At 42.3% G+C, this 27,891-nt stretch overlaps 1 protein-coding gene across 8 annotated transcripts in view; it reads right to left on the bottom strand.

The window, feature by feature from the left end:
• fryl (furry homolog, like) overlaps positions 1-27,891 on the bottom strand; it is a 693,453-nt gene that overhangs the window by 284,794 nt on the left and 380,768 nt on the right. For 7 of the 8 annotated variants that reach the window (XM_070870121.1, XM_070870109.1, XM_070870094.1 and 4 more), the window contains 2 exons: positions 19,490-19,593; positions 17,607-17,715 (listed from right to left, as the gene is read on the bottom strand). The exons of the other annotated variant lie outside the window; for it this stretch is intronic. In XM_070870121.1, coding sequence (XP_070726222.1) covers positions 17,607-17,715; positions 19,490-19,593 — 213 coding nt within the window. The remainder of the gene's footprint in view (positions 1-17,606; positions 17,716-19,489; positions 19,594-27,891) is intronic. 8 annotated transcript variants of the gene reach the window in all.

The following is a 27,891-nucleotide window of genomic DNA, read 5'->3' as shown; positions in this document are numbered from 1 at the left end:
TCACAAAAGGGCAGGATTGGGTATTAAATATTCCTGGTTATAAGGTGTTTAGGAAAGATACGGAAGGAAAACTAGGAGGTGCTCTGATAGTATTGATTAAGGAGAATGTTATAGTGCCGGAGAGAGAGGATGTCCTGGAGAGGTCAAGGACAGAATCCATATTGCTAGAGTTAAGAAATAATGGAGGTGCCATTACACTACTAGGTGTATTCTATAGACCAGCAAATAGTGGGAAAGATATGGAGGAATAAATTTGCAGAGAAATTGCAGAAAGATGCAAGAACTATAGAGTAGTAATAACAAGGGACTTCAACTATCCTAATATAGACTGGAATTGTAATGGTTTAAAGGGCAGAGAAGGGGAAGAATTTCTGAAGTGTGTTCAGGAGAACTTTCTTGATCAGTATGTTTCCAGCCTGATGAGGGAGGAAGCATTGGTTCTGGGGAATGAGATAGGTCAAGGGGAGCAAGTGTCAGTCGGTGAACATTTAGGGAACAGTGATCATAGTATCATAAGGTTTAGATCAGCTCTGGAAAAAGACAGGGAGCAATCCAGAGTAAAAATGTTTAGCTGGGGGAAGGCCAACGGGATGAGAACGGATCTGGTCCGGGTAAACTGAAATCAAAGATTGGCAGGCAAAACTGTAATGGAACAATGGGCTGAAGAGGAAATAGTTCAGGTACATTTGAGGTACGTTCCCACTCGGGGGAAAGGCAGGGCAACTAAAGTCAGGGCTCCCTGGATGATGAAAGAGATAGAGAATATGATGAAGCAGAAAATCTCCTGAGAATCAGGCTGTATATTGAAAGGTCAAAGGAGAAGTGAAAAAGAAAATAAGAGGGACAAAGGGAGGGTATGAGAATATAATTGGGCAGCCAACATAAAAGGTAATCCAAAACTCTTCTGTAGGCATATAAATAGTAAAAGGGTAGTAAGAGGAGGGGTGGGGCCGATTAGGAGTCGGAGTGTATGGCTGAGGTACTAAACAAGTACTTTGCATCTGCCTTCACCAAGGAAGAGGGTGTTACCATAGACATAGTGAAGGAGGAGGTAGTGGAGATACTTGATAGGATAAAAATTGATAAACAGGAAAGGCTGTACTTAAAAGTAGATAAATCATCCGGATGCTAAGAGAACTGAGGGAGAAAATAGTGGAGATATTGGCCATAATATTCCAATCCTCCCTTAGATACAGGGGTGGTGCCAGAGGACTGGAGAATTGCAAATGTTACACCATTGTTCAAAAAAGGGTGTAAAGATAAACCCAGCAACAGGCCAGTCAGTTTAACCTTGGGACTGGGGAATCTTTTGGAAACAGTAATCATGGACAAAATTAACAGTCACTTGGATAGGTGTGGATTAATTGATGAAAGCCAGTATGGAAATTGTGCTTAACCAACTTGATCGAGTTTTTTGATGAGATAACAAGAGGGTTGATGAGGGTAATACGGTTGACATAGTGTACATGGATTTCCAAAAGGCGTTCGACAAAGTGCCACATAATAGGCTTGCCAGCAAAGTTGAAGCCCATGGAATAAAAGGGACAGTGGCAGCATGGATACGAAATTGGCTAAGTGACAGGAAACAGATAGTAGTGGTGAACGTAGTTGTTTTTCAGACTGGAGAAAGGTATACAGTGATGTTCCCTAGAGGTTGGTTCTAGGACCACTGTTTTTCTTGATATATATGAATGACTTGGACGTGGGTGTACGGAGCACAATTTCAAAATTTGCAGGTGACACAAACTTGGAAGTATAGTAAACAGTGAGAAGAATGATAGACCTCAAGACTACATAGACAGGCTGGTGAAATGGGCGGACATTTGGCAGATGAAAAAATTAATGCAGAAAAGTTTGAAGTGATACATTTTGGTAGGAAGAATGAGGGGAGGACATATAAACTAAATAGTACAATCCTGAAGGGGGTGCATGAACAGAGAGACTTGGGGGTATGTGTACATAAATTGTTGAAGGTGGTAGGGCAGTTAAAAAGGCTTATGGTATCCTGGGCTTCAGAAATAGAGGTATAGAGTTCAAAAGTGTAAAAATTATGATGAAATTGTATAACATACTGGTTCAGCCCCAACTGGAGTAGTGTGTCCAATTTTGTGCACCACACTTTAGGAAAGATGTGAAGACCTTGGAGAAGTTGCAGAAAAGATTTACAAGAATGATTCCAGGAATGAGGAACTTCAGTTGTGTTGATAGACTGAAAAGCTGGGGCTGTTCTCCTTGGAGCAGAGAAGAATGAGAGGAGATTTGATAGAGGTGTTCAAAATCATGAGGGGTCTAGACAGAGTCGATAGATGAAACTGTTCCCAATGGCAAAAGGGTCAAGAAACAGAGGACACAGATTTAAGATGATTGGCAAAAGAACCAAAGGCGACATAAGAAAAAAATATTTTAGGCAGCGAGTGGTTAGGATCTGGAATGCACTGCCTGAAAGAGTGGTGGAGGCAGACTCAATCTTATCTTTCAAAAGGGAGTTGGATAAGTATCTGAAGGAAAACAATTTGCAGGGCAGCAGGGAAAGGACAGGGGAGTGGGACTGGCAGAGAGCCTGCACGGTTCGACAGGCGGAATGGCCTTCTTCCATGCTATAACCATTCTATGATTCTATTCTATGTTCTTATATTCATGGCTCCAATTCTGGTCTCCCCAGAAAGTGGAAACATATTCTCTATGTCTACCCTATGAACCCCTTTCATAATCTTAAAAAGAGCCCAAGCTAGTTCAATCTTTCTCGATTGGTAAAACCCCTCAGTTCTGGTATCATGCATGGCAATCTTTTTTGCACCTACCAAAGTGCCTCTATATCCTTTTTACAATATGGAGACCAGAACTGTTCACAGTATTCCAAGTGTTATCTAACCAATGCTCTATACAAGTTTAACATAACTTCACTTTTCAACTCTATCCTTCTGGAAATTAATACCAGTGCTATGTTTGCTTTTTTTTGCTTATTAACCCGCGTCACTACTTTTAGTGATGTGTGTATCTGTACCCCCAGATCCCTCTGCTCCTTTACCCCAGTTAGACACTTAGGAAGAATAAGGAGGCCAGGTAATCCTACTAAAATTTACCACCTCACACTTACCATGTTGAAGTTAATTTGCTAATTATAGGCTCATTCTGCAAGTGTACTAATGTCTTCCTGGATTTTATCACAATCTTCCTCTATATTAACCATACTCCCCAATGTTGAAGTTGTACTTCGGATTCCAGAGTCCAAATTGTTTATGTAAATGGTGAGCAACAGTGGTCCCAGCACCGATCCTTGTGGAACACCACGTCCCACCAATTCCAAAGTCCAAATTGTGTGGAACACCACTTCCCACTTTTTGCCAGTCTGAATAACTATCTTTAACCCCTACTCTGTTTTCTGTTTTATAGCCAACTTGCAAACCATTCTGCTACTTGTCCCCTGACTCCACATGTTCTGATCGTAGTCATGATTCTGCTATGTGGTATCTTATCAAAAGCCTTTTGAAAATCCAAATATATTACGTGTACCGCATTACCCTTGTCTAACCTTTCTGACATTTCTTCAAAGAAATCATGACCTTCCTATTTGAAATCCATGCGAACTATTCTTTATTATATTTTCAGTTTCTAGATCTTTTTCTATTAAATATTTATGTAAGGATTCCATTAACTTTCCTACCACTGACGTTAAGGTAATTGGTCTATGGTTCGATGGACTTATTCTATCTCACTGCTTAAATTTAGGAATCACATTAGTTGACCGCCAGTCCTTTGGCACTATTCTGCTTTCTAATGAATCTTTATATATATGTGTAATAGTGCTTCTGCTATCTTTTCCCTCACTTCTTTTTGTATGCGGGGATGCAATCCATCCAGACCAGGGGTTTTATCCTCTCTAAGTTTAATTAGTTTATCAATTATCACCCCCCACTTCTGTCTTCAATGTCTTTATATATTCTTTGATCTCTTCTTCTAATGTCATGCCCACCATGTTTGTCTCAGTATTTACCAGGGAGACTACGTAATTATTTAATATTTCTGCCATTTCGCTTTCATTAACTGCAAGTTTATCGTGTGTATCTCTTACTGGCCCTATCCCTATCCTGATGTTTCTTTTGTTATTCGTATGTCTGTAGAATACTTCACTATTTCTTTTTATATTCCTTGAAAATTTCATTTTGTAATTTCTCTTTACCGTCCTAAATTTCTTTGGCTTTTCATATTCCCTTTGTCATCCTCTCCTTTGTTGTCTATGTACTTAGTGTACGCCTTTTTTCTTTAGTTTCAATTTTGCCCTTATTTTTTTAATTCATCCATGATGTGTCATTACTGGCTAGTTTGTTCTGACTTTTTAGTGGGTATATTTCTCCTGAACTCCATTGATCACCGTTTTAAATGTTTCAGAATGTTGTTCTATTTCTTTGTTTGTCAGTAAATTTTTACAGTTTATTTTCCCTACTCCATTCTCATCCCTTTGAAATGATTTTTTCTTATTTATTACTTCGGTCTTTGCCTTGTGTATGTCCTTCTCAATCTTCATCTTAAACCTTATTATGTTGTGATCGCTATTGCCGTGATGTCCCTCTATGTTTACTTCTCTTATCTGTTCTGGTTCATGAAACACTTTATCTTCCTGTTTTCCTTTTTCCTACAGTCTGAAAGTTTAAACCCCAAGCTTGCAATCACCTATTCACTACTTCTTAGTTTATTTTGTATTTTCAAATACTCTTTTTAACCTTGATGCTGTCCTGTACTATGGGCATTAGCCCTTTATCTAGATTTCTTTGTAAAATAACAACTTGTATTTAAATAGCGCCTTTAACATGGAAAAATATTTCAAGATGATTCACAGACTTGCAAGAAAGAAATGAATAACAACCCAAAAAGGTAGGTATTAGGAGGGCAGACCAAAAGCTTGCTCAAAGAGATGGGTTTTAAGGAGATTCTTAATGATCATCATAGGCAGTCCCTCGGAATCGAGGAAGACTTACTTCCAATCTTAGAATGAGTCCTTATGTGGCTGAACAGTCCAATACGAGAGCCACAGTCCCTGCCACAAGTGGGACAGACAGTCATTGAGGGTAAAGGAGGGTGGGACAGGTTTGCCGCGCGTTCCTTCCGCTGTCTGCGCTTGTTTTCTGCATGCATTCGGCAATGAGACTCGAGGCGCTCAGCGCCCTCCCGGATGCACTTTCTCCACTCAGGGCGATCTTTGGCCTGGGACTCCCAGGTGTCTGTGGGGATGCCGCACTTTATCATGGAGGCTTTGAGGGTGTCCTTATAACATTTCCTCTGTTCATCCTTGGCTCATTTGCCATGAAGGGGTTCCGAGTAGAGCGTTTGCTTTGGGAGTCTCATGTCTGGCATGCAGATAACGTAGCCTGCCCAGCGGAGTTGATCAAGTGTGGTCAGTGCTTCAATGCTGGGAATGTTAGCCTGGTCGAGGACGCAAATGTTGGTGCGCCTGTCCTCCCAGGGGATTTGTAGGATCTTGCGAAGGCATCATTGATGGTATTTCTCCAGCGACTTGAGGTGTCTACTGTACATGGTCCATGCTTCTGAGCCATACAGGAGGACGGGTTCATGAGGGAGGGCGGGCAGCCCTGTAGACCATGAACTTGGTGGTAGATTCTTAAAGGAACTGAATAAGTAGGAGAGTTTAGGGACAGAGTTCCAGAGCATGGGGCTTAGATGGCTCTAGGTGTAATTGCCACGGTGGTGATAAAGAGCTAGGGTGGATTAAGGGGTTTGTTGTGCTGGAGGAGATTGCAGAGATGGCGAGGGGCAAGGCCATGAATGGATTAAAACAAAAATAAGAATTTTCAAAGTGAGGCATTGGAGGGCTGAGATCCAATGCAGATCAACAGGGACAGGGGCGAATGCGAGCGTGACTGTTGCCTGCATCCTATCCTGCACTGAGTTTTGGATAAGCTAAAGTTTACATAGGGTGGAGAATGGGAGGCTAGCTAGGAGACAATTGGAATAGTCAAGTCTAGAGGTGACAAAGCCATAGTTTAGGGTTTCAGCAGCAAATGGGCTGAGGCAAGGATAGAGTTAGGGAAAGTTACAGAGGTGGAGGTAGGCAGTAGCATATGGATTTGGAAGCTCAGCTCAGAGTCAAATAGGATGCTGAGGCTGTAAACAGACTGGTTCAGCTGAGACAGTGGACAAAGAAAGGGATGGGGTCAGCAACAAGTGTACGGTGGTGGCTGAAGACATGGATCCAGTCTTCCCAATGTTTATCTGGAGGAAAATGTACATAATTCAAGACTAGGGGCCCAAGTTTCCACACGATAAAAAACGGGCGCCCCTCCGAGCTGGGCGCCCGTTTTTCGCGCCTAAAACGGCGCCAGAAAAAAAACGCGCTATTCTGCAGCTCCTTGTCTGTTTGGTGCGGCGCCCAGGGGGGCGGAGCCTACACTCGCGCCGATTTTGTAAGTGGGAGGGGGCGGGTACTATTTAAATTAGTTTTTTCCTGCCGGCAACGCTGCGCATGCGCGTTGGAGCGTTCGCGCACGCGCAGTGTGAAGGAAACATTGGCACTCGGCCATTTTTGTAGTTCTTTGCAGCTGTTTAATTTTTGAACATTTTTTAATAAAAGCACATTGCCATCAGCACATCAGCGCTGAGGCTACCCTTCTCACTGTTTGTGAGGTAGCGCTAAGTGTCATCAATGCTTTTGTGGAAGCTGACCCCTTGTCTACTGCGCACACGTTTCAGACCTCGCACGCACTTAAAATTAAATGCCGCGCAGAGAACTGGACTGCTGGACAGCTGGAGTGGAGGAGGGGCCCAACACACAATGGCCCGGAATGCAGAGAGTTGTTTGCGAGTCTTGCAACCTCAGAGCTGTTCCTAATTGTAAAGGAACAATAGAGTTGGGGCAGCGGCCAAATGATAAGGAAGTGGGTGAGGGATTGGTTGTGTCAGCTTTTGAGAAGTGCCATGTGCTGCAGGCCGAAGCTGTAGAGGAGCTGCGCTCAGCCGGTTGCCATGGTAACGAGGACAGCGCCTCCCTCCACATTTGGGACCACGGTTCCGGGGGCCTATACACAAATTCCGTGGTCCCTGCGGGCCCAGTCCTTAGCCGGATCTTTAAGTGAGCAGGGCCAGTCCGGAGTGGGGCACTTCCGGAGCAGGGCCAGCTCAGTGCAGCCACTCACCACTATGGGGCTGGACGAAGCTTTATAAATTGGTGGGAGAGATCGGCAGATAACCATGTGTCCCTCATCTTGTTAAACCTGTTACAGGTGAGTGAGTCACTGAGTTTTACCTGCAACAGGTGAGTAAGAAGGGACTTTGTTGCGGTCAGATGTTTTAGAAGAAGAAATGAGAAACGAGTTTGTGCGAATGTTGAACTGTATGTGAATCCGCTTTTTAAAATAAAATGAGCATACTGCAGATAGGTTTGTAAGATCAAGCTTTCAATCAACAGGTGAAGCAAGGAAGTCGCTGGAGAAATACCAACGATGTCTCCGCAGGATCCTGCAAATCCCCGGGAGGACAGATGCACCAACGTTAGCGTCCTCGACCAGGCCAACATCCGCAGCATTGAAGCATTGACCACACTTGATCAGCTCCGCTGGGCAGGTCACATAGTTTGCATGCCAGACACGAGACTCCCAAAGCAGGCACTCTACTCTGAACTCCTTCACGGCAAACGCACCAAAGGAGGGCAGCGTAAACATTACAAGGACACCCTCAAAGCCTCCTTGATAAAGTGCAACATCCCCACTGACACCAGGGAGTCCCTGGCCAAAGACCACCCTAAGTGGAGGAAGTGCATCCGGGAGGGCGCTGAGCACCTCGAGTCTCGTCGTTGAGAGCATGCAGAAATCAAGCGCAGGCAGCGGAAAGAGCGTGCGGCAAACCAGTCCCACCCACCCCTTCCCTCGACGACTGTTTGTCCCACCTATGACGGAGACTATGGTACTCATATTGGACTGTACAGCCACCTAAGGAGTCATTTTTAGAGTGGAAGCAATTCTTCCTCAATTTCGAGGGACTGCCTATGATGAAGCAAGGAAGCATTTTAGCACAAGGAAGAGTGATTAACATAAGTTTTAACTCACTTTTATTTGCTATTTTTTAATAAATCCAATATTGCACGAGGGGTGGATTTATGGTTTTAGTCTTGTTGCTTATGAAAGTTAATTAAAAAATAAAAAGTGAAGAAAATTGGAGCCTACTTTTGGAAATCAGAATTCTGGCGTCAGGTTTATATTTTTTTTACAAATGTTGAGACACCTCACTTTCTGCAGGCCAACCCAATTAGAAAATCTGTCTGCTGAATGAAGTATTCAAACCACCTGGGAGCAACAAAAGTTGTCTTTGTCAGAAACAAACATATGACAATTTTTTTTAAATTCGGAAAATTGTTTAAAGCCGGAAAAAATACAGGAACGTGAAGTTAATTTTACCGCAAACAAACTTACAGAATGCCATGTAAATGACAAATGAATTTCCATATAGATAAGTGTGAAGTGATGCATTTTGGTAGGAGGAATAAGGAGGCTACATACTCCTTGGAAAATAAGAGCCTAAATGGAGTAGAGGTGCAAAGGGATCTAGGGGTATATATTCACAAATCATTAAAAGTAACAATGCAGGTTAAAAATGCCATAAAATGCAAATAAAGCACAGGGGCTGATATCTAGAGAAATAGAATTCAAAAGCAAAGAACTTATGTTAAACTTGTATAGAATCTTGTCTGATTGTCGTGTGATTTGAGACAGTGGGATGGCAATATGGCATTACTGTATATATGTTTTTTAAGTGGTTGCTGTTGATGCTGTTGGTGGTGCAACAATTGTTGTTGTTGTAAAAGTTGTTGTTGTAGTTGTAAAGTTTGCCCACGGACGAAAAAGTCGTGCTCAAAAGAGTATGTGGCCCGCTCAGTACAAAAAATTAGAAGGAACATTGCCTATGTCTGTGGATCTTATCACCAAGAGGCAGCATGTAGATGAGGACAAAGCCAAGGGTGGTTCCTTGGGGGGACAGTGGAGGTGACAGTGAAGGGATGGGGAGGAGTAATTACTCAAGATGCTCTGGCTACAATCAGTTACGTAAGAGTGGAACCAAATAACTGCAGTCCCACTGAGCTGGACAATAGAGGAGAGGTATTGAAGGAGAAGAGCTAAATATTGCACTCAATGGAACAATAAAGAGGAACAGGTACCATTAGGCACATATACATAATTCCTTGAAAGAGCTTTATCTAACTGCACTTGCACTTCTAAGGCCAACAGCATTATGGGTTTTATAAACAGGGGCAATGATCATTCCACGTTTTAAGGGAAGAGCAGATAAACAGTTGAAGCAGAGGAAGATACAGGGCTATGGCAAAAACACGGGGCATTAGGATTAGAAACATAGAAAATAGGTGCAGCAGTGGGCCATTTGGCCATTCGAGCCTGCATCGCCATTCAATGAGTTCATGGCTGAACATGCAACTTCAGTACCCCATTCCTGCTTTCTCACCATACCCCTTGATCCCCCTAGTAGTAAGGACTACATCTAACTCCTTTTTGAATATATTTAGTGAATTGGCCTCAACAACTTTTTGTGGTAGAGAATTCCACAGGTTCACCACTCTCTGGGTGAAGAAGTTTCTCCTCATCTCGGTCCTAAATGGCTTACCCCTTATCCTTAAACTGTGACCCCTGGTTCTGGGCTTCCCCAACTTTGGGAACATTCTTCCTGCATCTAACCTGTCTAAACCCGTCAGAATTTTAAACGTTTCAATGAGATCCCCTCTCATTCTTCTGAATTCCAGTGAATACAAGCCTGGTGAACCTTCGCTGCACTCCCTCAATAGCAAGAATGCCCTTCCTCAGATTAGGAGACCAAAACTGTATACAATACTCCAGGTGTGGCCTCACCAAGGCTCTGTACAATTGTAGTAACACCTCCCTGCCCCTGTACTCAAATCCCCTCGCTATGAAGGCCAACATGCCATTTGCTTTCTTAACCGCCTGCTGTACCTGCATGCCAACCTTCAATGACTGATGTACCATGACACCCAAGTCTCGTTGCACCTCCCCTTTTCCTAATCTGTCACCATTCAGATAATAGTCTGTCTCTGTTTTTACCAGCAAGGTGGATAACCTCACATTTATCCACATTATACATCATCTGCCATGCATTTGCCCACTCACCTAACCTATCCAAGTCACTCTGCAGCCTCATAGCATCCTCGTCGCAGCTCACACTGCCACCCAACTTAGTGTCATCCATAAATTTGGAGATACTACATTTAATCCCCTCGTCTAAATCATTAATGTACAATGTAAACAGCTGGGGCCCCAGCACAGAACCTTGCGGTACCCCACTAGTCACTGCCTGCCATTCTGAAAAGTATCCATTTACTCATACTCTTTGCTTCCTGTCTGCCAACCAGTTCTCAATCCACGTCAGCACACTACCCTCAATTCCATGTGCTTTAACTTTGCACATTAATCCCTTGTGTGGGACCTTGTTGAAGGCCTTCTGAAAGTCCAAATACACATCAACTGGTTCTCCCTTGTCCACTCTACTGGAAACATCCTCAAAAAATTCTAGACGATTTGTCAAGCATGACTTCCCTTTCACAAATCCATGCTGACTTGGACCTATCATGTCACCTCTTTCCAAATGCGCTGCTATGACATCCTTAATAATTGATTCCATCATTTTACCCACTACGATGTCAGGCTGACCGGTCTATAATTCCCTGTTTTCTCTCTCCCTCCTTTTTTAAAAAGTGGGGTTACATTGGCTACCCTCCACTCCATAGGAACTGATCCAGAGTCTATGGAATGTTGGAAAATGACTTTCAATGCATCTGCTATTTCCAAGGCCACTTCCTTAAGTACTCTGGGATGCAGTCCATCAGGCTCTGGGGATTTATCGGCCTTAAATCCCATCAATTTCCCCAACACAATATCCCGACTAATAAGGATTTCCCTCAGTTCCTCCTTCTTACTAGACCCTCTGACCCCTTTTATATCCGGAAGGTTGTTTGTGTCCTCCTTAGTGAATACCGAACGAAAGTACTTGTTCAATTGGTCTGCCATTTCTTTGTTCCCAGTTATGACTTCCCCTGATTTTGACTGCAGGGGACCTATGTTTGTCTTTACTAACCTTTTTCTCTTTACATATCTGTAGAAGCTTTTGCAGTCCGTCTTAATGTTCCCTGCAAGCTTCCTCTCGTACTCTATTTTCCCTGCCCTAATCAAACCCTTTGCCCTCCTCTGCTGAGTTCTAAATTTCTCCCAGTCCCCGGGTTCGCTGCTATTTCTGGCCAATTTGTATGCCACTTCCTTGGCTTTAATACTATCCCTGATTTCCCTTGATAGCCATGGCTGAGCCACCTTCCCTTTTTTATTTTTATGCCAGACAGGGATGTACAATTGTTGTAGTTCATCCATGCAGTCTCTAAATGTCTGCCATTGCCCATCCACAGTCAATCCCTTCAGTATCATTCGCCAATCTATCCTAGCCAATTCACGCCTCATACCTTCAAAGTTACCCTTCTTTAAGTTCTGGACCATGGTCTCTGAATTAACTGTTTCATTCTCCATCCTAATGTTGAATTCCACCATATTATGGTCACTCTTCCCCAAGGGGCCTCGCACAACGAGATTGCTAATTAATCATCTCTCATTACACAACACCCAGTCTAAAATGGCCTCCCCCCTAGTTGATTCCTCGACAAATTGGTCTAGAAAACCATCCCTTATGCACTCCAGGAAATCCTCCTCCACCGTATTGCTTCCAGTTTGGTTAGCCCAATCTATATGCATATTAAAGTCACCCATGATAACTGCTGCACCTTTATTGCATGCACCCCTAATTTCCTGTTTGATGCCCTCCCCAACATCACTGCTACTGTTTGGAGGTCTGTACACGTTTTTTGCCCTTTGGTGTTCTGCAGCTCTACCCATATAAATTCCACATCATCCAAGCTAATGTCCTTCCTAACTATTGCATTAATCTCCTCTTTAACCAGCAATGCTACCCCACCTCCTTTTCATTTTATTCTATCTTTCCTGAATGTTGAATACCCCTGGATGTTGAGTTCCCAGCCCTGATCATCCTGGAGTCACGTCTCTGTAATCCCAATCACATCATATCTGTTAACATCTATTTGCACAGTTAATTCATCCACCTTATTACGGATACTCCTTGCATTAAGACACAAAGCCTTCAGGCTTGTTTTTTTTAACATCCTTTGTCCTTTTAGAATTATGATGTAATGTGGCTCTTTTTGTTTCTTGCCTTTGTTTACTCGGCCTTCCACTATTGCTTTTTACCTTTCTACCATCTGTTTCTGACTCCATATTACTTAGCTTTGGACTTCTCTAACGTGTAACCTCCTTCTCTGCGATAAACTTTAATGGTTCCTCTATAGGTATCATATTACAATAGTTTATTCAAAATGTCTGCCCTTAAGTATCTGTTTTCAAGAACAAAAGATCATATGGGATGATTGAAATGCCAGTAAATACACACACAAAGGTTAGGGAAAATTCAAGAGAATGCATTTCCTTCTCGTGTTCAGTAGCTTTTTTTTTTACATCAAGAACTTTCTTTGAAGATTATAGTAGTTTGCATTGTTCAGATGAAAATCAAAGGAGAAACAAAACAATCATTCCATTTCTGGGTCAAATAGAAAGGGGGAGGCAAGACCCTGCTATTAAAAACTCGGTGTAAACCTTTGCGTATTTATCCATTTCGTCTCATCTACTGGTTACATAGTTTTAAAAAAATCTATATTTAAAGCAATGATCATTTTTAAAAATTAGGGCCAATATATTTTTTGAGCAAGAGACAAGATTTAAAGTCAGGTGATCTTGAATCACCAGTTTTGAACTAGATGGCACAAGTACTGGGAGCAGCCGACAGCGGTGGATGCAAATGATGCCTCTATGAGTAGAGCTAAGGACGGGGACTTCTTTCACACTCACTGGGCTCAGTCAGGATCTGGTATGCCCAGTAGGGCGAGGCGGATGCTGGAGATGCCTATAGAAGCACTTGCCCTCGTCTGCCCATGCTAATTAGGTGCCCTTATACTTGCCCCGCAAACTCCAGCCGGATGATCACCTGCAGGCAGGATCTGGGCTTAACTGCTGGGATTGCAACCAAAACAATTTTGGCCCCATTATGTCTATTGCAACTGAAAGAGCCACACACAATCAAATCTCCCAAAGCTGCAAGATTTCAGGAAATAACAACTTACAGTTGCATGTAGCTCCTTTAATGTAGAAAATGCACCAAGACACTTCACAAAGAAGAAGTGGACACTCAACAGTCAGTTAGGAGAAAATATTGAAAGCACTGTCGATTCGATTGATTTTGATGAGGTTTTTAAAGGAAGGGACCATAGCAACAATGCGGAGGGTATTCGGGAGAGAGTTCAAAAGAAGAGGGTGAAAATAGCTGAAGCCATTGAATTAACTGAAGACTTTGGATTCAATACACGGTGGGGGTGGAGGGAGGGGGAAAAGAGAGAAATAGGAAACCCTGGACCTGTTCTGACATATCCAAGTTGGGTCGCCATTGCACAAATTATAGAGCTTTAGGTACAGCAGGTTATCCATTAAAAATTGTGGCCAAAATAGAAGGTTGTTTCCAATGGATTAATGCATTACAAATTAATCACAATCCATCACATAAACTTGGATAATATTCTCGTGTAATTTCATACCAATTACTGTACAGATTTACAGCAGAACAGCACTGCATTAAACAGAGTATATATAGACATGAAATATTCACCATTATAAAAATAAAGAGCTTAACAGATACTGTTTAATTTAATGAAAATTAAATGTTATAAATAGGGTAGAAATGATGTACCAGATCATGTAGTTTCATTATTTTGTTTGAGAATTTGTCCAAGAAATTGATAAAGAAAGGGAAAATAGAATGAGAGTAAACGAGCTAGCAAGAGACATAAAAACAGACTGAAAGCTTCTCTCGGTATGTAAAAAGGAAAAGATTATCAAAAGTAATTGTGGGTCCCCTACAGGCTGAGACATGAGAAATTATAATGGGGACTAAGGAAATTGCAGAGAAATTAAACAAATACTGTGTGTGTCTTCACAAAAGAAGATACGAAAAACCTCCCGGAAATAGTGGAGTACCAAGGGTCTAGCGAGAATGAGGAATTGAAAGAAATTAGTATAAGTAAAAAAAAAAATAGTACTGAAGAAATTAATGGGACTGAAAGCCGATAAATCCCCTGGACCTGATGGTCTACATCGTTCATCTTCTTCATAGGCAGCCCCTCGGAATCGAAGAAGACTTGCTTTCACTCGAAAAAAAATTAGTCCTTTGGTGGCTGAACAGTCCAATATGAGAACCACAGTCCCTGTCACAGGTGGGACAGATAGTCTTTGAGGGAAAGGGTGGGTGAGACAGGTTTGCCGCACGCTCCTTCCGCTGACTGCACTTGCTTTCTGCATGCTCTCGGCGATGAGACTTGAGCTGCTCAGCGCCCTCCCGGATGCACTTCCTCTACTTAGGGCGGTCTTTGGCCAGGGACTCCCAGGTGTCAATGGGGACGTTGCACTTCATCAGGGAGGCTTTGAAGGTGCCCTTGTAACTCTGTCCACCTTTGGCTTGTTTGCCGTGAAGGAGTTCTGAGTAGAGCACTTACTTTGGGAGTCTCGTGTCTGGCATGCGAACAATGTGGCCTGCCCAGCGGAGCTGATCAAGTGTGGTCAGTGCTTCAATGCTGGAGATGTTGGCCTGGTCGGGGTCGCTAACGTTGGTGTGTCTGTCCTCCCAGGGGATTTGTAGGATCTTGCGGAGACATCATTGGTGATATTTCTCCACCAACTTGAGATGTCTACTGTACATGGTCCATGTCTCTGAGCCGTACAGGAGGGCGGGTATTACTGCAGCCCTGTAGACCATGAGCTTGGTGGCAGATTTGAGGGCCTGGTCTTCAAACACTCTTATCCTCAGGCGGCCGAAGGCTGCACTGGCGCACTGGAGGCGGTATTGAATCTTGTCGTCAATGTCTGGTCTTGTTGATAGAGGCTCCCGAGGTATGGGAAATGGTCCACGCTGTCCAGGGCCTGCCATGGATCTTGATGACTGGGGGGCAGTGCTGTGCGGCGGGGACAGGTTGGTGGAGGGCTTTTGCCTTACGGATGTTTAGCGTAAGGCTCATGCTTTCGTACGTCTCAGTAAATACGTTGTCTATGACTTAGAGTTCAGCCTCTGAATGTGCGCAGATGCAGGTGTCGTCCGTGTACTGTAGCTCGATGACAGAGGTTGGGGTGGTCTTCGACCTGGCCTGGAGACGACGAAGGTTGAACAGGTTCCCACTGGTTCTGTAGTTTAGTTCCACTCCAGCGGGGAGCTTGTTGACTGAGGTGGAGCTTGGCAGCGAGGAAGGTCGAGAAGAGGGTTGAGGCGATGACGCAGCCTTGTTTGACCCCGGTCCGTACGTGGATTGGGTCTGTGATGGATCCGTTGGTAAGGATCACGACCTGCATGTCGTTGTGGAGCAGATGGAGGATGGTGACGAACTTTTGGGGGTGTCCGAAACGGAGGAGGACACTCCATAGACCCTCGCGGTTGACAGTGTCAAAGGCCTTTGTAAGGTCGAAGGCGGCCATGTATAAGGGCTGGTGCTGTTCCGTGCATTTTTCCTGCAGCTGTCGCGCTGTAAAAAATCAAGTCCATTATGCCCTGTAGGGAACGAAATCCACACTGTGATTCCGGGAGGAGCTCCTCAGCCACAGGGAGAAGGCAGTTGAGGAGGACTCTAGCAACGACTTTCCCAGTGGCTGACAACAGGGAGATTCCTCTGTAGTTGCTGCAGTCGGATGGTCACGATCACTACCTCTCTGAGATCTCTCGGCATGTTCTCCTTCTCCAGATGAGAAAGATGAGGTCATGTATTCGCGCCAACAATGCCTTTCCACCATACTTCAGTGCCTTAGCGGGAATTCCATCCGCTCCCGTAGCCTTGTTCTTAAGCTGTCTTATGGCTTTTTCTACTTCATGCAGTGCTGGGCCTAGGATTTTGAACAAGGTGGCTATAGAGATAGTGGATGCACTGGTTGTCATCTTCCAAAATTACACTAAATCTAGAACGGTTCCCGCAGATTGGAAGGTATCTAATGTAACCCTGCTATGTAAGAAAGGGGGGAAGAGAGAAAACGGGGAACTACAGACCAGTTAGCCTGATATCAGTAGTAGGGAAAATGCTGGAATCTATTATTAAGGATGTAGTAGGGCACTTAGAAAATAATGATAGGATTGGGCAGAGTCAACATGGATTTATGAAAGGGAAATCATGTTTGACATGTCTGTTAAAGAGTTTTTTGAGGCTGTAACTAGCAGAATAGATAAGGGGAACCAATGGATGTGGTGTATTTGGATTTTCAAAAGGCATTCGATAAGGTGCCATACAAGAGGTTATTGAACAAAATTAGTGCTCATGGGATTGGGAGTGATATACTAGCATGGATTGAGGATTGGTTAACGGACTGAAAACAGAGTAAGAATAAACGGGTCATTTTTGGGTTGGCAGGCTGTAACTAGTGGGGTACTGCAAGGGTCAGTGCTTGGGCCCCAGATATTCACAATCTATATCAATGATTTGGATGAGGGGACCAAATGTAATATATCCAAGTTTGCTGATGATACAAAGCGAGGTGGGAATGTAAGTTGTGAGGAGGATGCAAAGAGACTTCAAGGGGATATAAATAGGCTAAGTGAGTGGGTAAGAACATGGCAAATGGAATATAATGTGGATAAATGTGAAGTTATCCACTTTGGTATGAAAAATAGAAAAGCAGAGTATTTTTTAAATGGTGAGAGATTGGGAAATGTTGGTTTTCAGAGGGACCTGGGTGTCCTTGAACACTAATCACTTAAAGTTAACATGCAGATGCAGCAAGCAATTAAAAAAGAAAATGGAATGTTGGCCTTTATTACAAGAGGATTTAAGTATAAGAGAAAAGACGTCTTACGACAATTATATAGGGCCCTGGTGAGACCGCACCTGCAGTATTGGTCTCCTTACCAAAGGAAGAATATACTTGCCATTGAGGGAGTGCAACAAAGCTTCACCAGACTGATTCCTGGGTTGGGGGGATTGTCCTAGGAGGAGAGATTGAGCAGACTAGGCCTTTATTCTCTCGAGTTTAGAAGAATGAGAAGTCATTTCATTGAAACATACAGAATTCTTACAGGGCTTGACAGGGTAGATGCAGTGAGGATGTTTCCTCTGGCTGAGAAATCTAGAATCAGGGGTCACCAGAATAAGGGGTTGGCCATTTCGGACTGAGATGAGGAGAAACTTCTTAACTCAGAGCGTGGTGAATCTTTGGAATTCTCTACCCCCAAGGGCTGTGAAGGCTCAGTCTTTCAGTATATTCAAGGCAGAGGTTGATAGATTTTTGAATATTAAGGGAATCAAGGGATATGGGGATAGTGCAGGAAAGTGGTTATGAGGTAGAAGATCTCATTAAATGGCGGAGCAGGCTCGAGGGACCGAATGGCCTACTCCTGCTCCTAATTCTTATGTTATTATTTTACATGATGCAGAAATAAAAGCAAAAAACTAACTTTATGAATAATACAGAACTACACCATAAATATTACTACTAAAATCATACCTGAGCAATAAACTGGATGATCTTCACAAATATGTTCAGAGGCGTGTCACGGGGGACCACACTGCGGGAGCCTTTGGGGAAAAGTGCTGATACAATGCTCAAAAGGCGACTGTTTTAAAGAGTCAGAATTTTAAAACGTAGATTAAAAATGGATCAATACCAGTGTGGACAGAATGTATGAAACCACAACTTACAACGCATCTAAAAAAAGGAAAATTATCACCCAAGGCAGTATTGAGATATTTCAGCTTCAAGAAAGAGAAATGATTTGAAGCCTAAATTTAAGTGCAAAATGCCTAAACACTCCATTAACAGAGACATCAGATGTCCAATGATGTCCAAGAGTATTGCAAGCAAAAGTAATTTGAGATAACTTAACTTTGCAAATCCAAGAACCATCAATAAACAATCTACAGGTTCGACTTCCCAAATTCGGAGTTTCAAAATCCGGTATGTTCCGAAATCCGGACATTGCACTGATCCATGGAGGGGTCGACTGAAATTGGCAAAATGTTCCAAAATCCGGACATTTTTTAAAAACTGCGCACATAAGGCTGGAAATTCATTTTTGTTGATAGCGGTATTTTTTTTGCCAAAAATACCGTTAATCACTCCACTATTTTTTAAAGGCCCAGCAGTAAAAATTGGCATTGCATGAGGATTCGCGGTGAAAACCGCGGTCTTTGCCAACTTTAGTCTGAGGCTGATTGCTGCTGTGAGAGAGGCCTTGGGAGGGGGAAAAACACAAAGAAATTGCAAATAACAAAAAAATTTTAAAATCACAAAACAGTCACAAGACACTTAACTATTGAATCGCTGAAAAAGAATTAAAAAATAAAAACTTCAACTTACCTTTTTTGCAGGTCTTCATACCTACCACTGTCCTTGGGGCTGCAATGCAGGTTTTTCTCAGGCATTTTTTTTCGCCCAGAATACAACCGGCAGAAGGGTTCTGAAATCTGGAAATACCTGAACGTCGGCCCATGCGTTTCCGGTTTAGGGACGTCGGAAATACGTTCCAAAATCGGGAAATACCCGAAATCCGGAATGGCTTGGTCCCGAGGTTTCCAGATTTGGGAAGTCGAACCTGTACTGTGAAAATATGGGACTGTTTTTTGTGTGGCTGAACTTAAATAGGATGGGTTACTCATTAGGTACATAGAATATTTATAAACAACGTATTGTTGCTTTCAAAAATATTATTTTTTGATTATAACTACCAGTCAAAATATTTAGCCACACTAGTAGATTAACAAGCAAAATAAAACGCATAAAACTAGGCAGTTCTTCCAAGTATACAGACTGTGTGATAAAAAAATTAGCTTGTTGCTAAATATTTAAAAACTGGAGTATACCAAGTCAATCAACTACTTGAGTATATAGCTGCTGGACTTCTTGAACATTGAAAAATTTGAGATTAAACATAACATAATTTGTTTTAATTCATGTCAAACGAACATGAAAACAATCATTGAGACTTCCAAACTGCAACTGCATCTTTAGGAGCAGGGCCCGTAAACCTATTCCAAAGATTTCAGTTATGTTCAACATGACCCTTTGGCACAAATCATCTGTTCTGTGCAAATATTACATACATTTGTTTAAAAAAAAATCACTGGGCATTTTTTTTGTAATTTAAAAACAGCTTAATGGTTCTTATGTTACTGTACTCTAATGAAAGATTTCAGTTAAGTAAATGTTTTATAAATTTCTATGGACCACTGCAGCATTAAGGCTTAGGTATGTAACTGAAGGACAATTTTCTTCCTTATGCAACATTTCTGATACTGTTGTTAGATGGCATCTGTAATGTTTCAGAACACTGCAGTGTTTAACATTAATTCATTGACATTTCTAAAATACACTTACATGTCTGTACCCACCTTTGTGTTACAGTGTTGCTTTCACATTTTATTCTGATTACATAAACCCATAGCAACCTATACAGTGATTCCAGTGCAACCCGAGACATTTTAGGGTCTTTATTCTATAGGAAGAAACAAAGGGAATGTTTCAATAGCCAGAAGGCAACGACTAACTAGTACCATGGACATGCATTTTATATATAACAGTCTTATTAACCATCAATGTAGATAAAGAACAGATGTAGGAAATATCTGTAAACATTTTGATACTAGAATATACAAAAAACAGTTCAGTTTAAATGACAGGGAGTAAGTAACCCTTTATCTCTGCAGATTTCTTTTGTTTCATTATTAATGCAGTTGATTTCATAAGAACATAAGAGCATAAGAACATCAGAAATAGGAACAGGAGTAGGCCATTTGTCCCCTCAAGCCTGTCCGCCATTCAATAAGATCATGGCTGATCTGATCATGTACTCAGCTCCACTTCCCTGCCCACTTCCCATAACTCCTTATCACTCAAGAAACTGTCTATTTCTGTCTTAAATTTATTCAATGTCCCAGCTTCTACAGCTCTCCAAGGCAGCAAATTCCACAGATTTGCAACCCTCAGAGAAGAAATTCCCCTTCATCTCTGTTTTAAATGGGCGGCCCCTTATTCTAAGATCATGCCCTCGAGTTCTAGTCACCCCAATCAGTGGAAACAACCTCTCTGCATCCACCTTGTCAAACCCCCTCATAATCATATACATTTCGATAAGATCACCTCTCATTCTTCTGAACTCCAATGAATAACATAGAAACAGAAAATAGGTGCAGAAGTAGGCCATTCGGCCCTTTGAGCCTGCACCACCATTCAATATGATCATGACTGATCATGTAACTTCAGTACCCTATTCCTGCTTTCTCTTCATACCCCTTCATCCCTTTAGCCGTAAGGGCCACATCTAACTCCCTTTTGAATATATCTAACGAACTGGCCTCAACGACTTTCTGTGGTAGAGAATTCCACAGGTTCACAATTCTCTGAGTGAAGCGATTTCTCCTCATCTCAGTCCTAAATGGTTTACCCCTTATCGTTAGACTGTGACCACTGGTTCTGGACTTCCCCAACATCGGGAACATTCTTCCTGCATCTAACCTGTCCAATCCTGTCAGAATTTTATATGTTTCTGTGAGATCCCCTCTCATTCTTCTAAATTCCAGTGAATATAAGCCCAGTCGATCCAGTCTTTCTTCATGTCAGTCCTGCCATCCTGGGAATCAGTCTGGTGAACCTTCGCTGCACTCCCTCAATAGCAAGAATGTCCTTCCTCAGATTAGGAGACCAAAACTCTGCACAATATTCAAGGTATGGGCCCACCAAGGCCTTGTACAACTGCAGTAAGACCGCCCTGCTCCTATACTCAAATTCTCTCGCTATGAAGGCCAACATGCCATTTGCCTTCTTCACCACCTGCTGTACCTACATACCTTCTTTCAATGACTGATGTACCATGACACCCAGGTCTCGTTGCACCTCCCCTTTTCCTAATTTGTCACCATTCAACTAATATTCTGCCTTCCTGTTTTTGCCACCAAAGTGGATAACCTCACATTTATCCACATTATACTGCATCTGCCATGCATTTGCCCACTCACCTAACCTGTCCAAGTCACCCTGCAGCCTCTTAGCATCCTTCTCACAGCTCACACCGTCACCCAGTTTAGTGTCATCTGCAAACTTGGAGATATTACATTCAATTCCTTTGTCTAAATCATTGATGTATATTGTAAATAGCTGGGGTCCCATCACTGAACCTTGCGGTACCCCACTAGTCACTGCCTGCCATTCTGAAACGGACTCGTTTATTTCTACGCTTTGCTTCCTGTCTGCCAACCAGTTCTCTATCCACGACAATACATTACCCCCAATACCACGTGCTTTAATTTTGCACACTAATCTCGTGTGTGGGACCTTGTCAAAAGCCTTTTGAAAGTCCAAATACACCACATCCACTGGTTCTCCCTTGTCCACTCTACTAGTTATATCCTCAAAAAATTGTAGAAGATTTGTCAAGTATGATTTCCCTTTCATAAATCCATGCTGACTTGGACCGATCCTATCACTGCTTTCCAAATGCGCTGCTATTTCATCTTTAGTAATTGATTCTAACATTTTCCCCACTACCGATGTCAGGCTAACCGGTCTATAATTCCCTGTTTTCTCTCTCCCTCCTTTTTTAAAAAGTGGTGTTACATTAGCTACCCTCTAATCCATACGAACTGATCCAGAGTCTATAGAATGTTGGAAAATGACCACCAATGCATCCACTATTTCTAGGGCCACTTCCTTAAGTACTCTGGGATGCAGACTATCAGGCCCTGGGATTTATCGGCCTTCAATCCCAGCAATTTCTCCAACACAATTTCCTGACTAATAAGAATTTCCTTCAGCTCCTCCTTCTCGCTAGACCCTCGGTCCCCTAGTATTTCCAGAAGGTTATTTGTGTCTCCCTTAATGAAGACAGAACCAAAGTATTTGTTCAATTGGTCTGTCATTTCTTTGTTCCCCATTATAAATTCATCTGATTCTGACTGCAAGGGACCTACATTTGTCTTCACTAATCTTTTTCTCTTTACAGTAGAGGCCCAACCTACCCAACCTTTTCTCATAAGTCAACCCCCTCATCCCCGAAAAGAAACTGAGTGAAACTTCTCTGAACTGCCTCCAAAGCAAATATATCCTTTCGTAAATATGGAAACCAAAACTGCACACAGTATTCCAGGTGTAGCTCTATAACTCAGAAATTAATGCACTGACAATCAGGATATGATTTAAATTGTCAGTGCATAAAGTGAGTACACATTTTAAAAACTCTGAAGTGTACGTTTGTAACGATACACAGCTGAGCTGGAAATTATTGAATGTTAGAGTAAAACATCCTTCTTCATTGTAGGATTTCAAATAATTTAATAAGCATGCATTATTTTACTTAACCTAAGACCATTTGAGATCTCTTGTTTTCAAGCTTATGAAAGAATTTACAAACAACAGCACCTCAAATACAAAATAATTATTTTACTCTCCTTCACCTTCTCATTCAACTTTGCAGTCAAAGATGAGTGAGCTGGCCATTAAACCAACTCTAATTGGAGATAAGACATTTCAAGACTGTAGTGTCAAGGAAAGGCCATCGACTCAAATGGCTAGAAATTTGGTTCTCAGCGAAAACAGTATTTTTTTGACAAAATTACCGTTATCGCTTCGCTATCACTATCAAGCCGGAAATTCAAGCTTTAATTTGCGCAGTTGTAAAAAAATCTGGGGTTGCACGAGGATTCGCGGAGCAAACCGCGATCCTTGCCAACTTTAGTCCGAGGCCGATACCACTGCGAGTTGAGACTTGGGAGGGCAGAAAAACACCTAAAAATAAATTGGAGAAAACAAAAATAATTCACAAAACATTTACAAGACACTTATCTATCGAATTGCTGAAAAAGAATTTAAAAATAAAAATTTTATTTTACCTTTTTTGCAGGTCTTCATATTTACCGCTGCTCCAAGGGCTGCAATGCAGCTTTTTACATGTCGGTATTTTTCACGCAAAATACGGGTGCGCAGAGAACCAAATTTTTGGCGAAAACGCTACTTCAGGTCTTGCACGCCGGTGCTCCTCTGCCCAGCAGTATTTGAAAACCACCGCTGCCGCAAAACATGCCGCCGAAATACCCGCCGACCGCTTTCTCGCCAAAAATGGTGAAATAGCACCAAAAAACGGTCGCAAAGTCAGTGAATTTCCAGCCCAAAGAGTGCATTTACACTCCCAAGTTTAGACAACAAGCTTACAGGGTAAAGCCAGAGTCAGAGTCCAACTGACTCTGGAAGGAGACTCCCTGGAAGGAGAAGGTTTGATACAAGAGGTGGAATTTTCAACTATACCCGAAACGGATACAAAGTGGACCTGCCCGAAACCCATGACGTGAAGCATGCACCATTTTCAGGTGTGTTTTTAACTTCCATAGAATAGGTGAGCTAAAAGCACTACTCACACATTGTAACTGAAAGCTTGCCATTGGGGTGGGGGAAACCTGGCAGGACTCCAGCAATTTAAAAGCAGCCTGCGCCTCTTAAACGGGAGGTGTCTTTGGTTCTTGCTGCCTTATTGGCCTGCTGCTGTAAAATTACTCCTTCTGGAGACCCCTTTCTCTGATGGCACCATGGAGGAAGTGGAGGTGACCAGGAAGAAGGAGGTCCTCATCCCCGCAGACGGATGCAGAGGTTGCTGAGCACGTCAATGCCAGGAACATCGTACCAAGGACCTGGCAGCAATGGCATAAAAAATTCAATGGGGGAGAAATTTGGTCACGCTTCATTTGGGGCGGTAACCCAGGCAGAGCGGTAATTTTACCATCTTGAAAAAGTTTGCGCCCTCCACCCAGAAATTTGTCAGAATCAGTCCGTTGCACACTACAGCTGGGGAGGCCACAACTAAACTTTGGTCGGTAAATTTTGCAGACTCATTGCACATGCGTCGAACTCCGATTCTGATCCCGGCAAAAGCCGAGCCTTAAATAGTAATTCACCCATTAAAGTTTTCAAAATCACTTGTTTTCAAGCTGTACTGCTATGTCTGTCTGCCGCTGCACACTCAGAGGCTCACACACCGTGCTCTGTGTAAACTGACTGTGACCTTTGAGGGAAGCACTTCCTCATCCCTTTAAGTAGCCACCAGTTAATGACTCTGCAAGTTTGTACCGACTGTTTTTCCAGACGTTGTTCTTGGCAGTCGCTAAATGAGGCGGCTGCACCTAATTTACCGACTGGGGCGCAAGTGTGCGCGTTGCACCAGGACTGACATCAGGATCACACTGATCGGCAGCAGCAAGGTGCTACTCATTTGCACCCCCCGGTGAACCTCTAATGAATTTTCAATTGGGGCGCCAAAAGTTGCATTCCCAATCGGTAACTTCTTACACTCCCATTAAGACCCCCTCTGGACACTATCTGAGGCGTTAAGAGAACCAGAAATCCAACCCAATGATTTGGTCAGAGCTGCTTGTTAAGACTTCCATTTACGGCTTTCTTACAATCTGCACAGCACTGTATCATGCTACTGTGGCCACAGCATTAATGAATCTTCCCTCTCCTGCTTTCTCCCTCTCGCTTCCAAACTCAGCAGCACATTTCAATGTACCTTCCACTTGTTTACTGTGGACCTACTACTTCCTAGCGACCATAGTGGAAAGTCTAGCCCCAAGACTCAAGAAAAACAAAATCCAAATTAAGTGAAGCACTTATCCTCAATTGGCATACCTGCCTAATCATGGAAGCCCTACCCAAGGATTTGATTTTGGCTTTACAATTTCAAGCTTTCACTATACAGTATTTCACAAATGCCTGGCAAAATCTTGACAATTTGGATAAAATGGAAACACAAGCCTAACTCAAAAAGAAATAATCCTAGGACAATTCCTTTGGTAGAGCAGACAGCATAATGCCTTCAAATAATCAATATAACTTCAAAATAAAGCCTATCATTTGATAGATGGAGAACTGCATGAGGCAACCCCCTCCCCCGCCACCCCACCGCCCCCCCCCCCCACCAGTAGGGAAGAGATCTGGCATGACAGCATGGGAGAGGAATTGGATTCTGGTCCCTTCTTAAGGAACCATCAACAGGAATGAGGATGTTGCAAGTCTGCAGAGAAGGCACTTTTGTCCTCAATAAATGTTTTATATGCCTAGCGTTTGCTCAGAGGCATTTAAGCTTTGTTTTGATTGCCTCGTCAGGTATAAACTTCATTACATTATCTCTTTCTGTTTTATCCTCCACCTTATTATCCAACAAGCTTGTATAACTAAATCTGGCATTAAATTGGCTTTACACTTTCAAGCTTTTGCCTTACAATGGCCCGAAAATTGCGGTCGGAGGCTTCCTACAGGCAGATGCCTCTGACTGAAATGATTTTTCCAAAAGTACCTGGTGGTCCCAGAGGTACGCAGACTTGCAATCCGAGGCCTAGATGCACAGCACAGCGTATGGGCTCACACATCCCAGGAACATAAGCGCAACCTGGGATCATGTGGGTCTGGACCACCAATCACAATGTAATATTCTCACTGATAATAATGGGAGCTCCGTTTGTATGAGCTACCATTACTATCTATGAGAATACCGTACAAAACACAGAAACACAACACAATAAATAAAAAAAACACCTCACATTTTTAAAATTAATTGAACTTGAATTTAATTAAACGTTTTAGAAAAAAATATTTTTTTTTGAAATGTTTTAAAAATATGTTTTAATAGGGTTAAAAATAAACACCTTAATGGACAGAGTTCATTTAAAAATTTAGTAATAAAATGTAATTTTTGTATGTTTTAAAACTCTTATGCTGGTAAAAGTAGGCAATATGCCTGCTTTTACCAGGCACAAGAGCTTGAAGGACATTCGCTGGCTAAGAGTTGGGCAAATAGCCCAAATCCCTGCCCTGTAAATGTCCTTCTCCCGGGGATGCGGCGCTCTATCAAAAGACATTTTGACAAATCGCAAAAGCTGGTTCTTGGTGCATGCGCATTGTGCGCCGGGAACCGCATTTGCGAGGTTTCTTCGGGTGCTGTGCACAACTGTTGTAGGAAAATAGCATGATGGAAATTCAATCAAGAAAGTTGTCAGGGAAATACTGATCTAGTTGCACAACGCAGACAGGATACTGATCTAATTAACAAACTACCATTGTCACTATTTCTGAGGTAATGGCTCAAGAATGTGGAGTCAGGTGGGCAAACAAGCTAAATAAGCTAGAAGTACTAAATAGATCAAAAGCAAGCCAAGAACCTTCGACTATCGATAGATACGCAACTATAATATAATCAAGGAGAAAGAATGTGAGCCGCGCCCTGGAGACCGCCCCCAGGAGCACATGGACAGGGACCAAGAAAGGTATAAGAATGTAACCATTTCTGTATTTGCAGAGTGCTTCACCTCGAGCGGTTGAGAGAGGCTCTCCGTGCATATGCTCGAGAAATAAAGACCTGATGTTGAATTAAGACCTACCCAATTCGACTCATTAGAAGAACCAGAGGTGGTCTCAGTTGAAAAGCAACTGAGACAGCACGGGTGCATTTCACCCGGACGAGGTCCAGTCTCTGAAGTGTTACCTCAACAAACGCACCATAAGAGGCCGCAATTTTCGGGCCATTATTTCACAAATTCCTGGCAAAATCGTGACAATTTGGATAAAATGGAAACATAACAAGCCTAACTCTAAAAGAAACATAATCCTAGGACAATCCCTTTGGTAGAGCAGACAGCCTTCAATTAATCAGTCCTCAAGAGTCTAAACTTGGTATGTTGACACAAGAAAATCACCTCAAGAGTGTTGTGATTCCTCATAATTGCTGGATCTATAGTTATTATCTGAAGCACAAAAGTGCTATTCTGGGAGCTAGCAAAAAATACATGCTGCAATTCCTCTATTTTCTGCTGTATGACTTTGTCCAATAAATTTGATATATGGCATTACAAATGTGCATTACAGAGCTGAAACCAGATGACTGAACCCCTTATTCAAAAGCACAAAATTATGAGATTCCATGAGATTACTGCAATGCAGAATTGCTTCCAAGAAACCATAGACTCTGGCAATGGCAAATTGAAACAGCTGATCACTTTGCACATCTGTTCTCAAAAGGATGCTAGTAGCAATAATCCTAAAAAGATGAGTGATGCAGGAAGTTAAACAATCAGTTACCCATCCACCTGTGACTACTATACATTAATATTCAGAAGGGGGTGAAACTTGGGGATTAAATGATACCTGGGTTACATTGGAAGCATGTGGGTTCAAAGCTACCAGTTCCTCTCCTTTTTCTGCAGGAGGGGTTCAGGAAATGGGATTTTTAGTATGCATTTAATTTTTGAGACAATTATGTGAATTACACTCTTTCTTATTTCTGCCAGTCTTAGCTTTGGAGAATGTCAGAGGTTTCACACATTTTAAATGTCAGAAAATTCACACTTTTTAAAGATACAAAGGATCTTCCTGGTCTTCATTTGTTAGCTCTGTTTGTTGGACATTTTTGGATAACTTAGTTCACAATCTACTTCTGATAATTCAATGTCATTCCTTGCACTAAAAAAATTGAATTAACCAAAAACTTGAATTAAGTAATGTAAAGTAGGAATGTAGTGCAAAGAAATTGAATCATCAAATAATCTGAATTAAGCAACGTGGATTTAAGAGTAGACTGCATACAAAAAATTGATAGTCTTGAGTAAATATAAAGCAGAAATCTCACCAAGAAGCTCAAAACATTATAAATCATAAAATCTAAACCTCAAATGGTTTATTGCCATCATCTCAACTACTTGATGAGATTAATGTTTTCTATTCACTCTTGGGTAGCGACAATCTGTTTTGACATATGTGA

This window comes from Pristiophorus japonicus, chromosome 2 (genome assembly GCF_044704955.1).
Source record: "Pristiophorus japonicus isolate sPriJap1 chromosome 2, sPriJap1.hap1, whole genome shotgun sequence".
In the NCBI taxonomy this organism is placed as follows: Eukaryota; Metazoa; Chordata; class Chondrichthyes; family Pristiophoridae; genus Pristiophorus; species Pristiophorus japonicus.
Note: the sequence above shows the minus strand (reverse complement) of the source record. Positions and strands in the feature narration are given on the sequence as shown.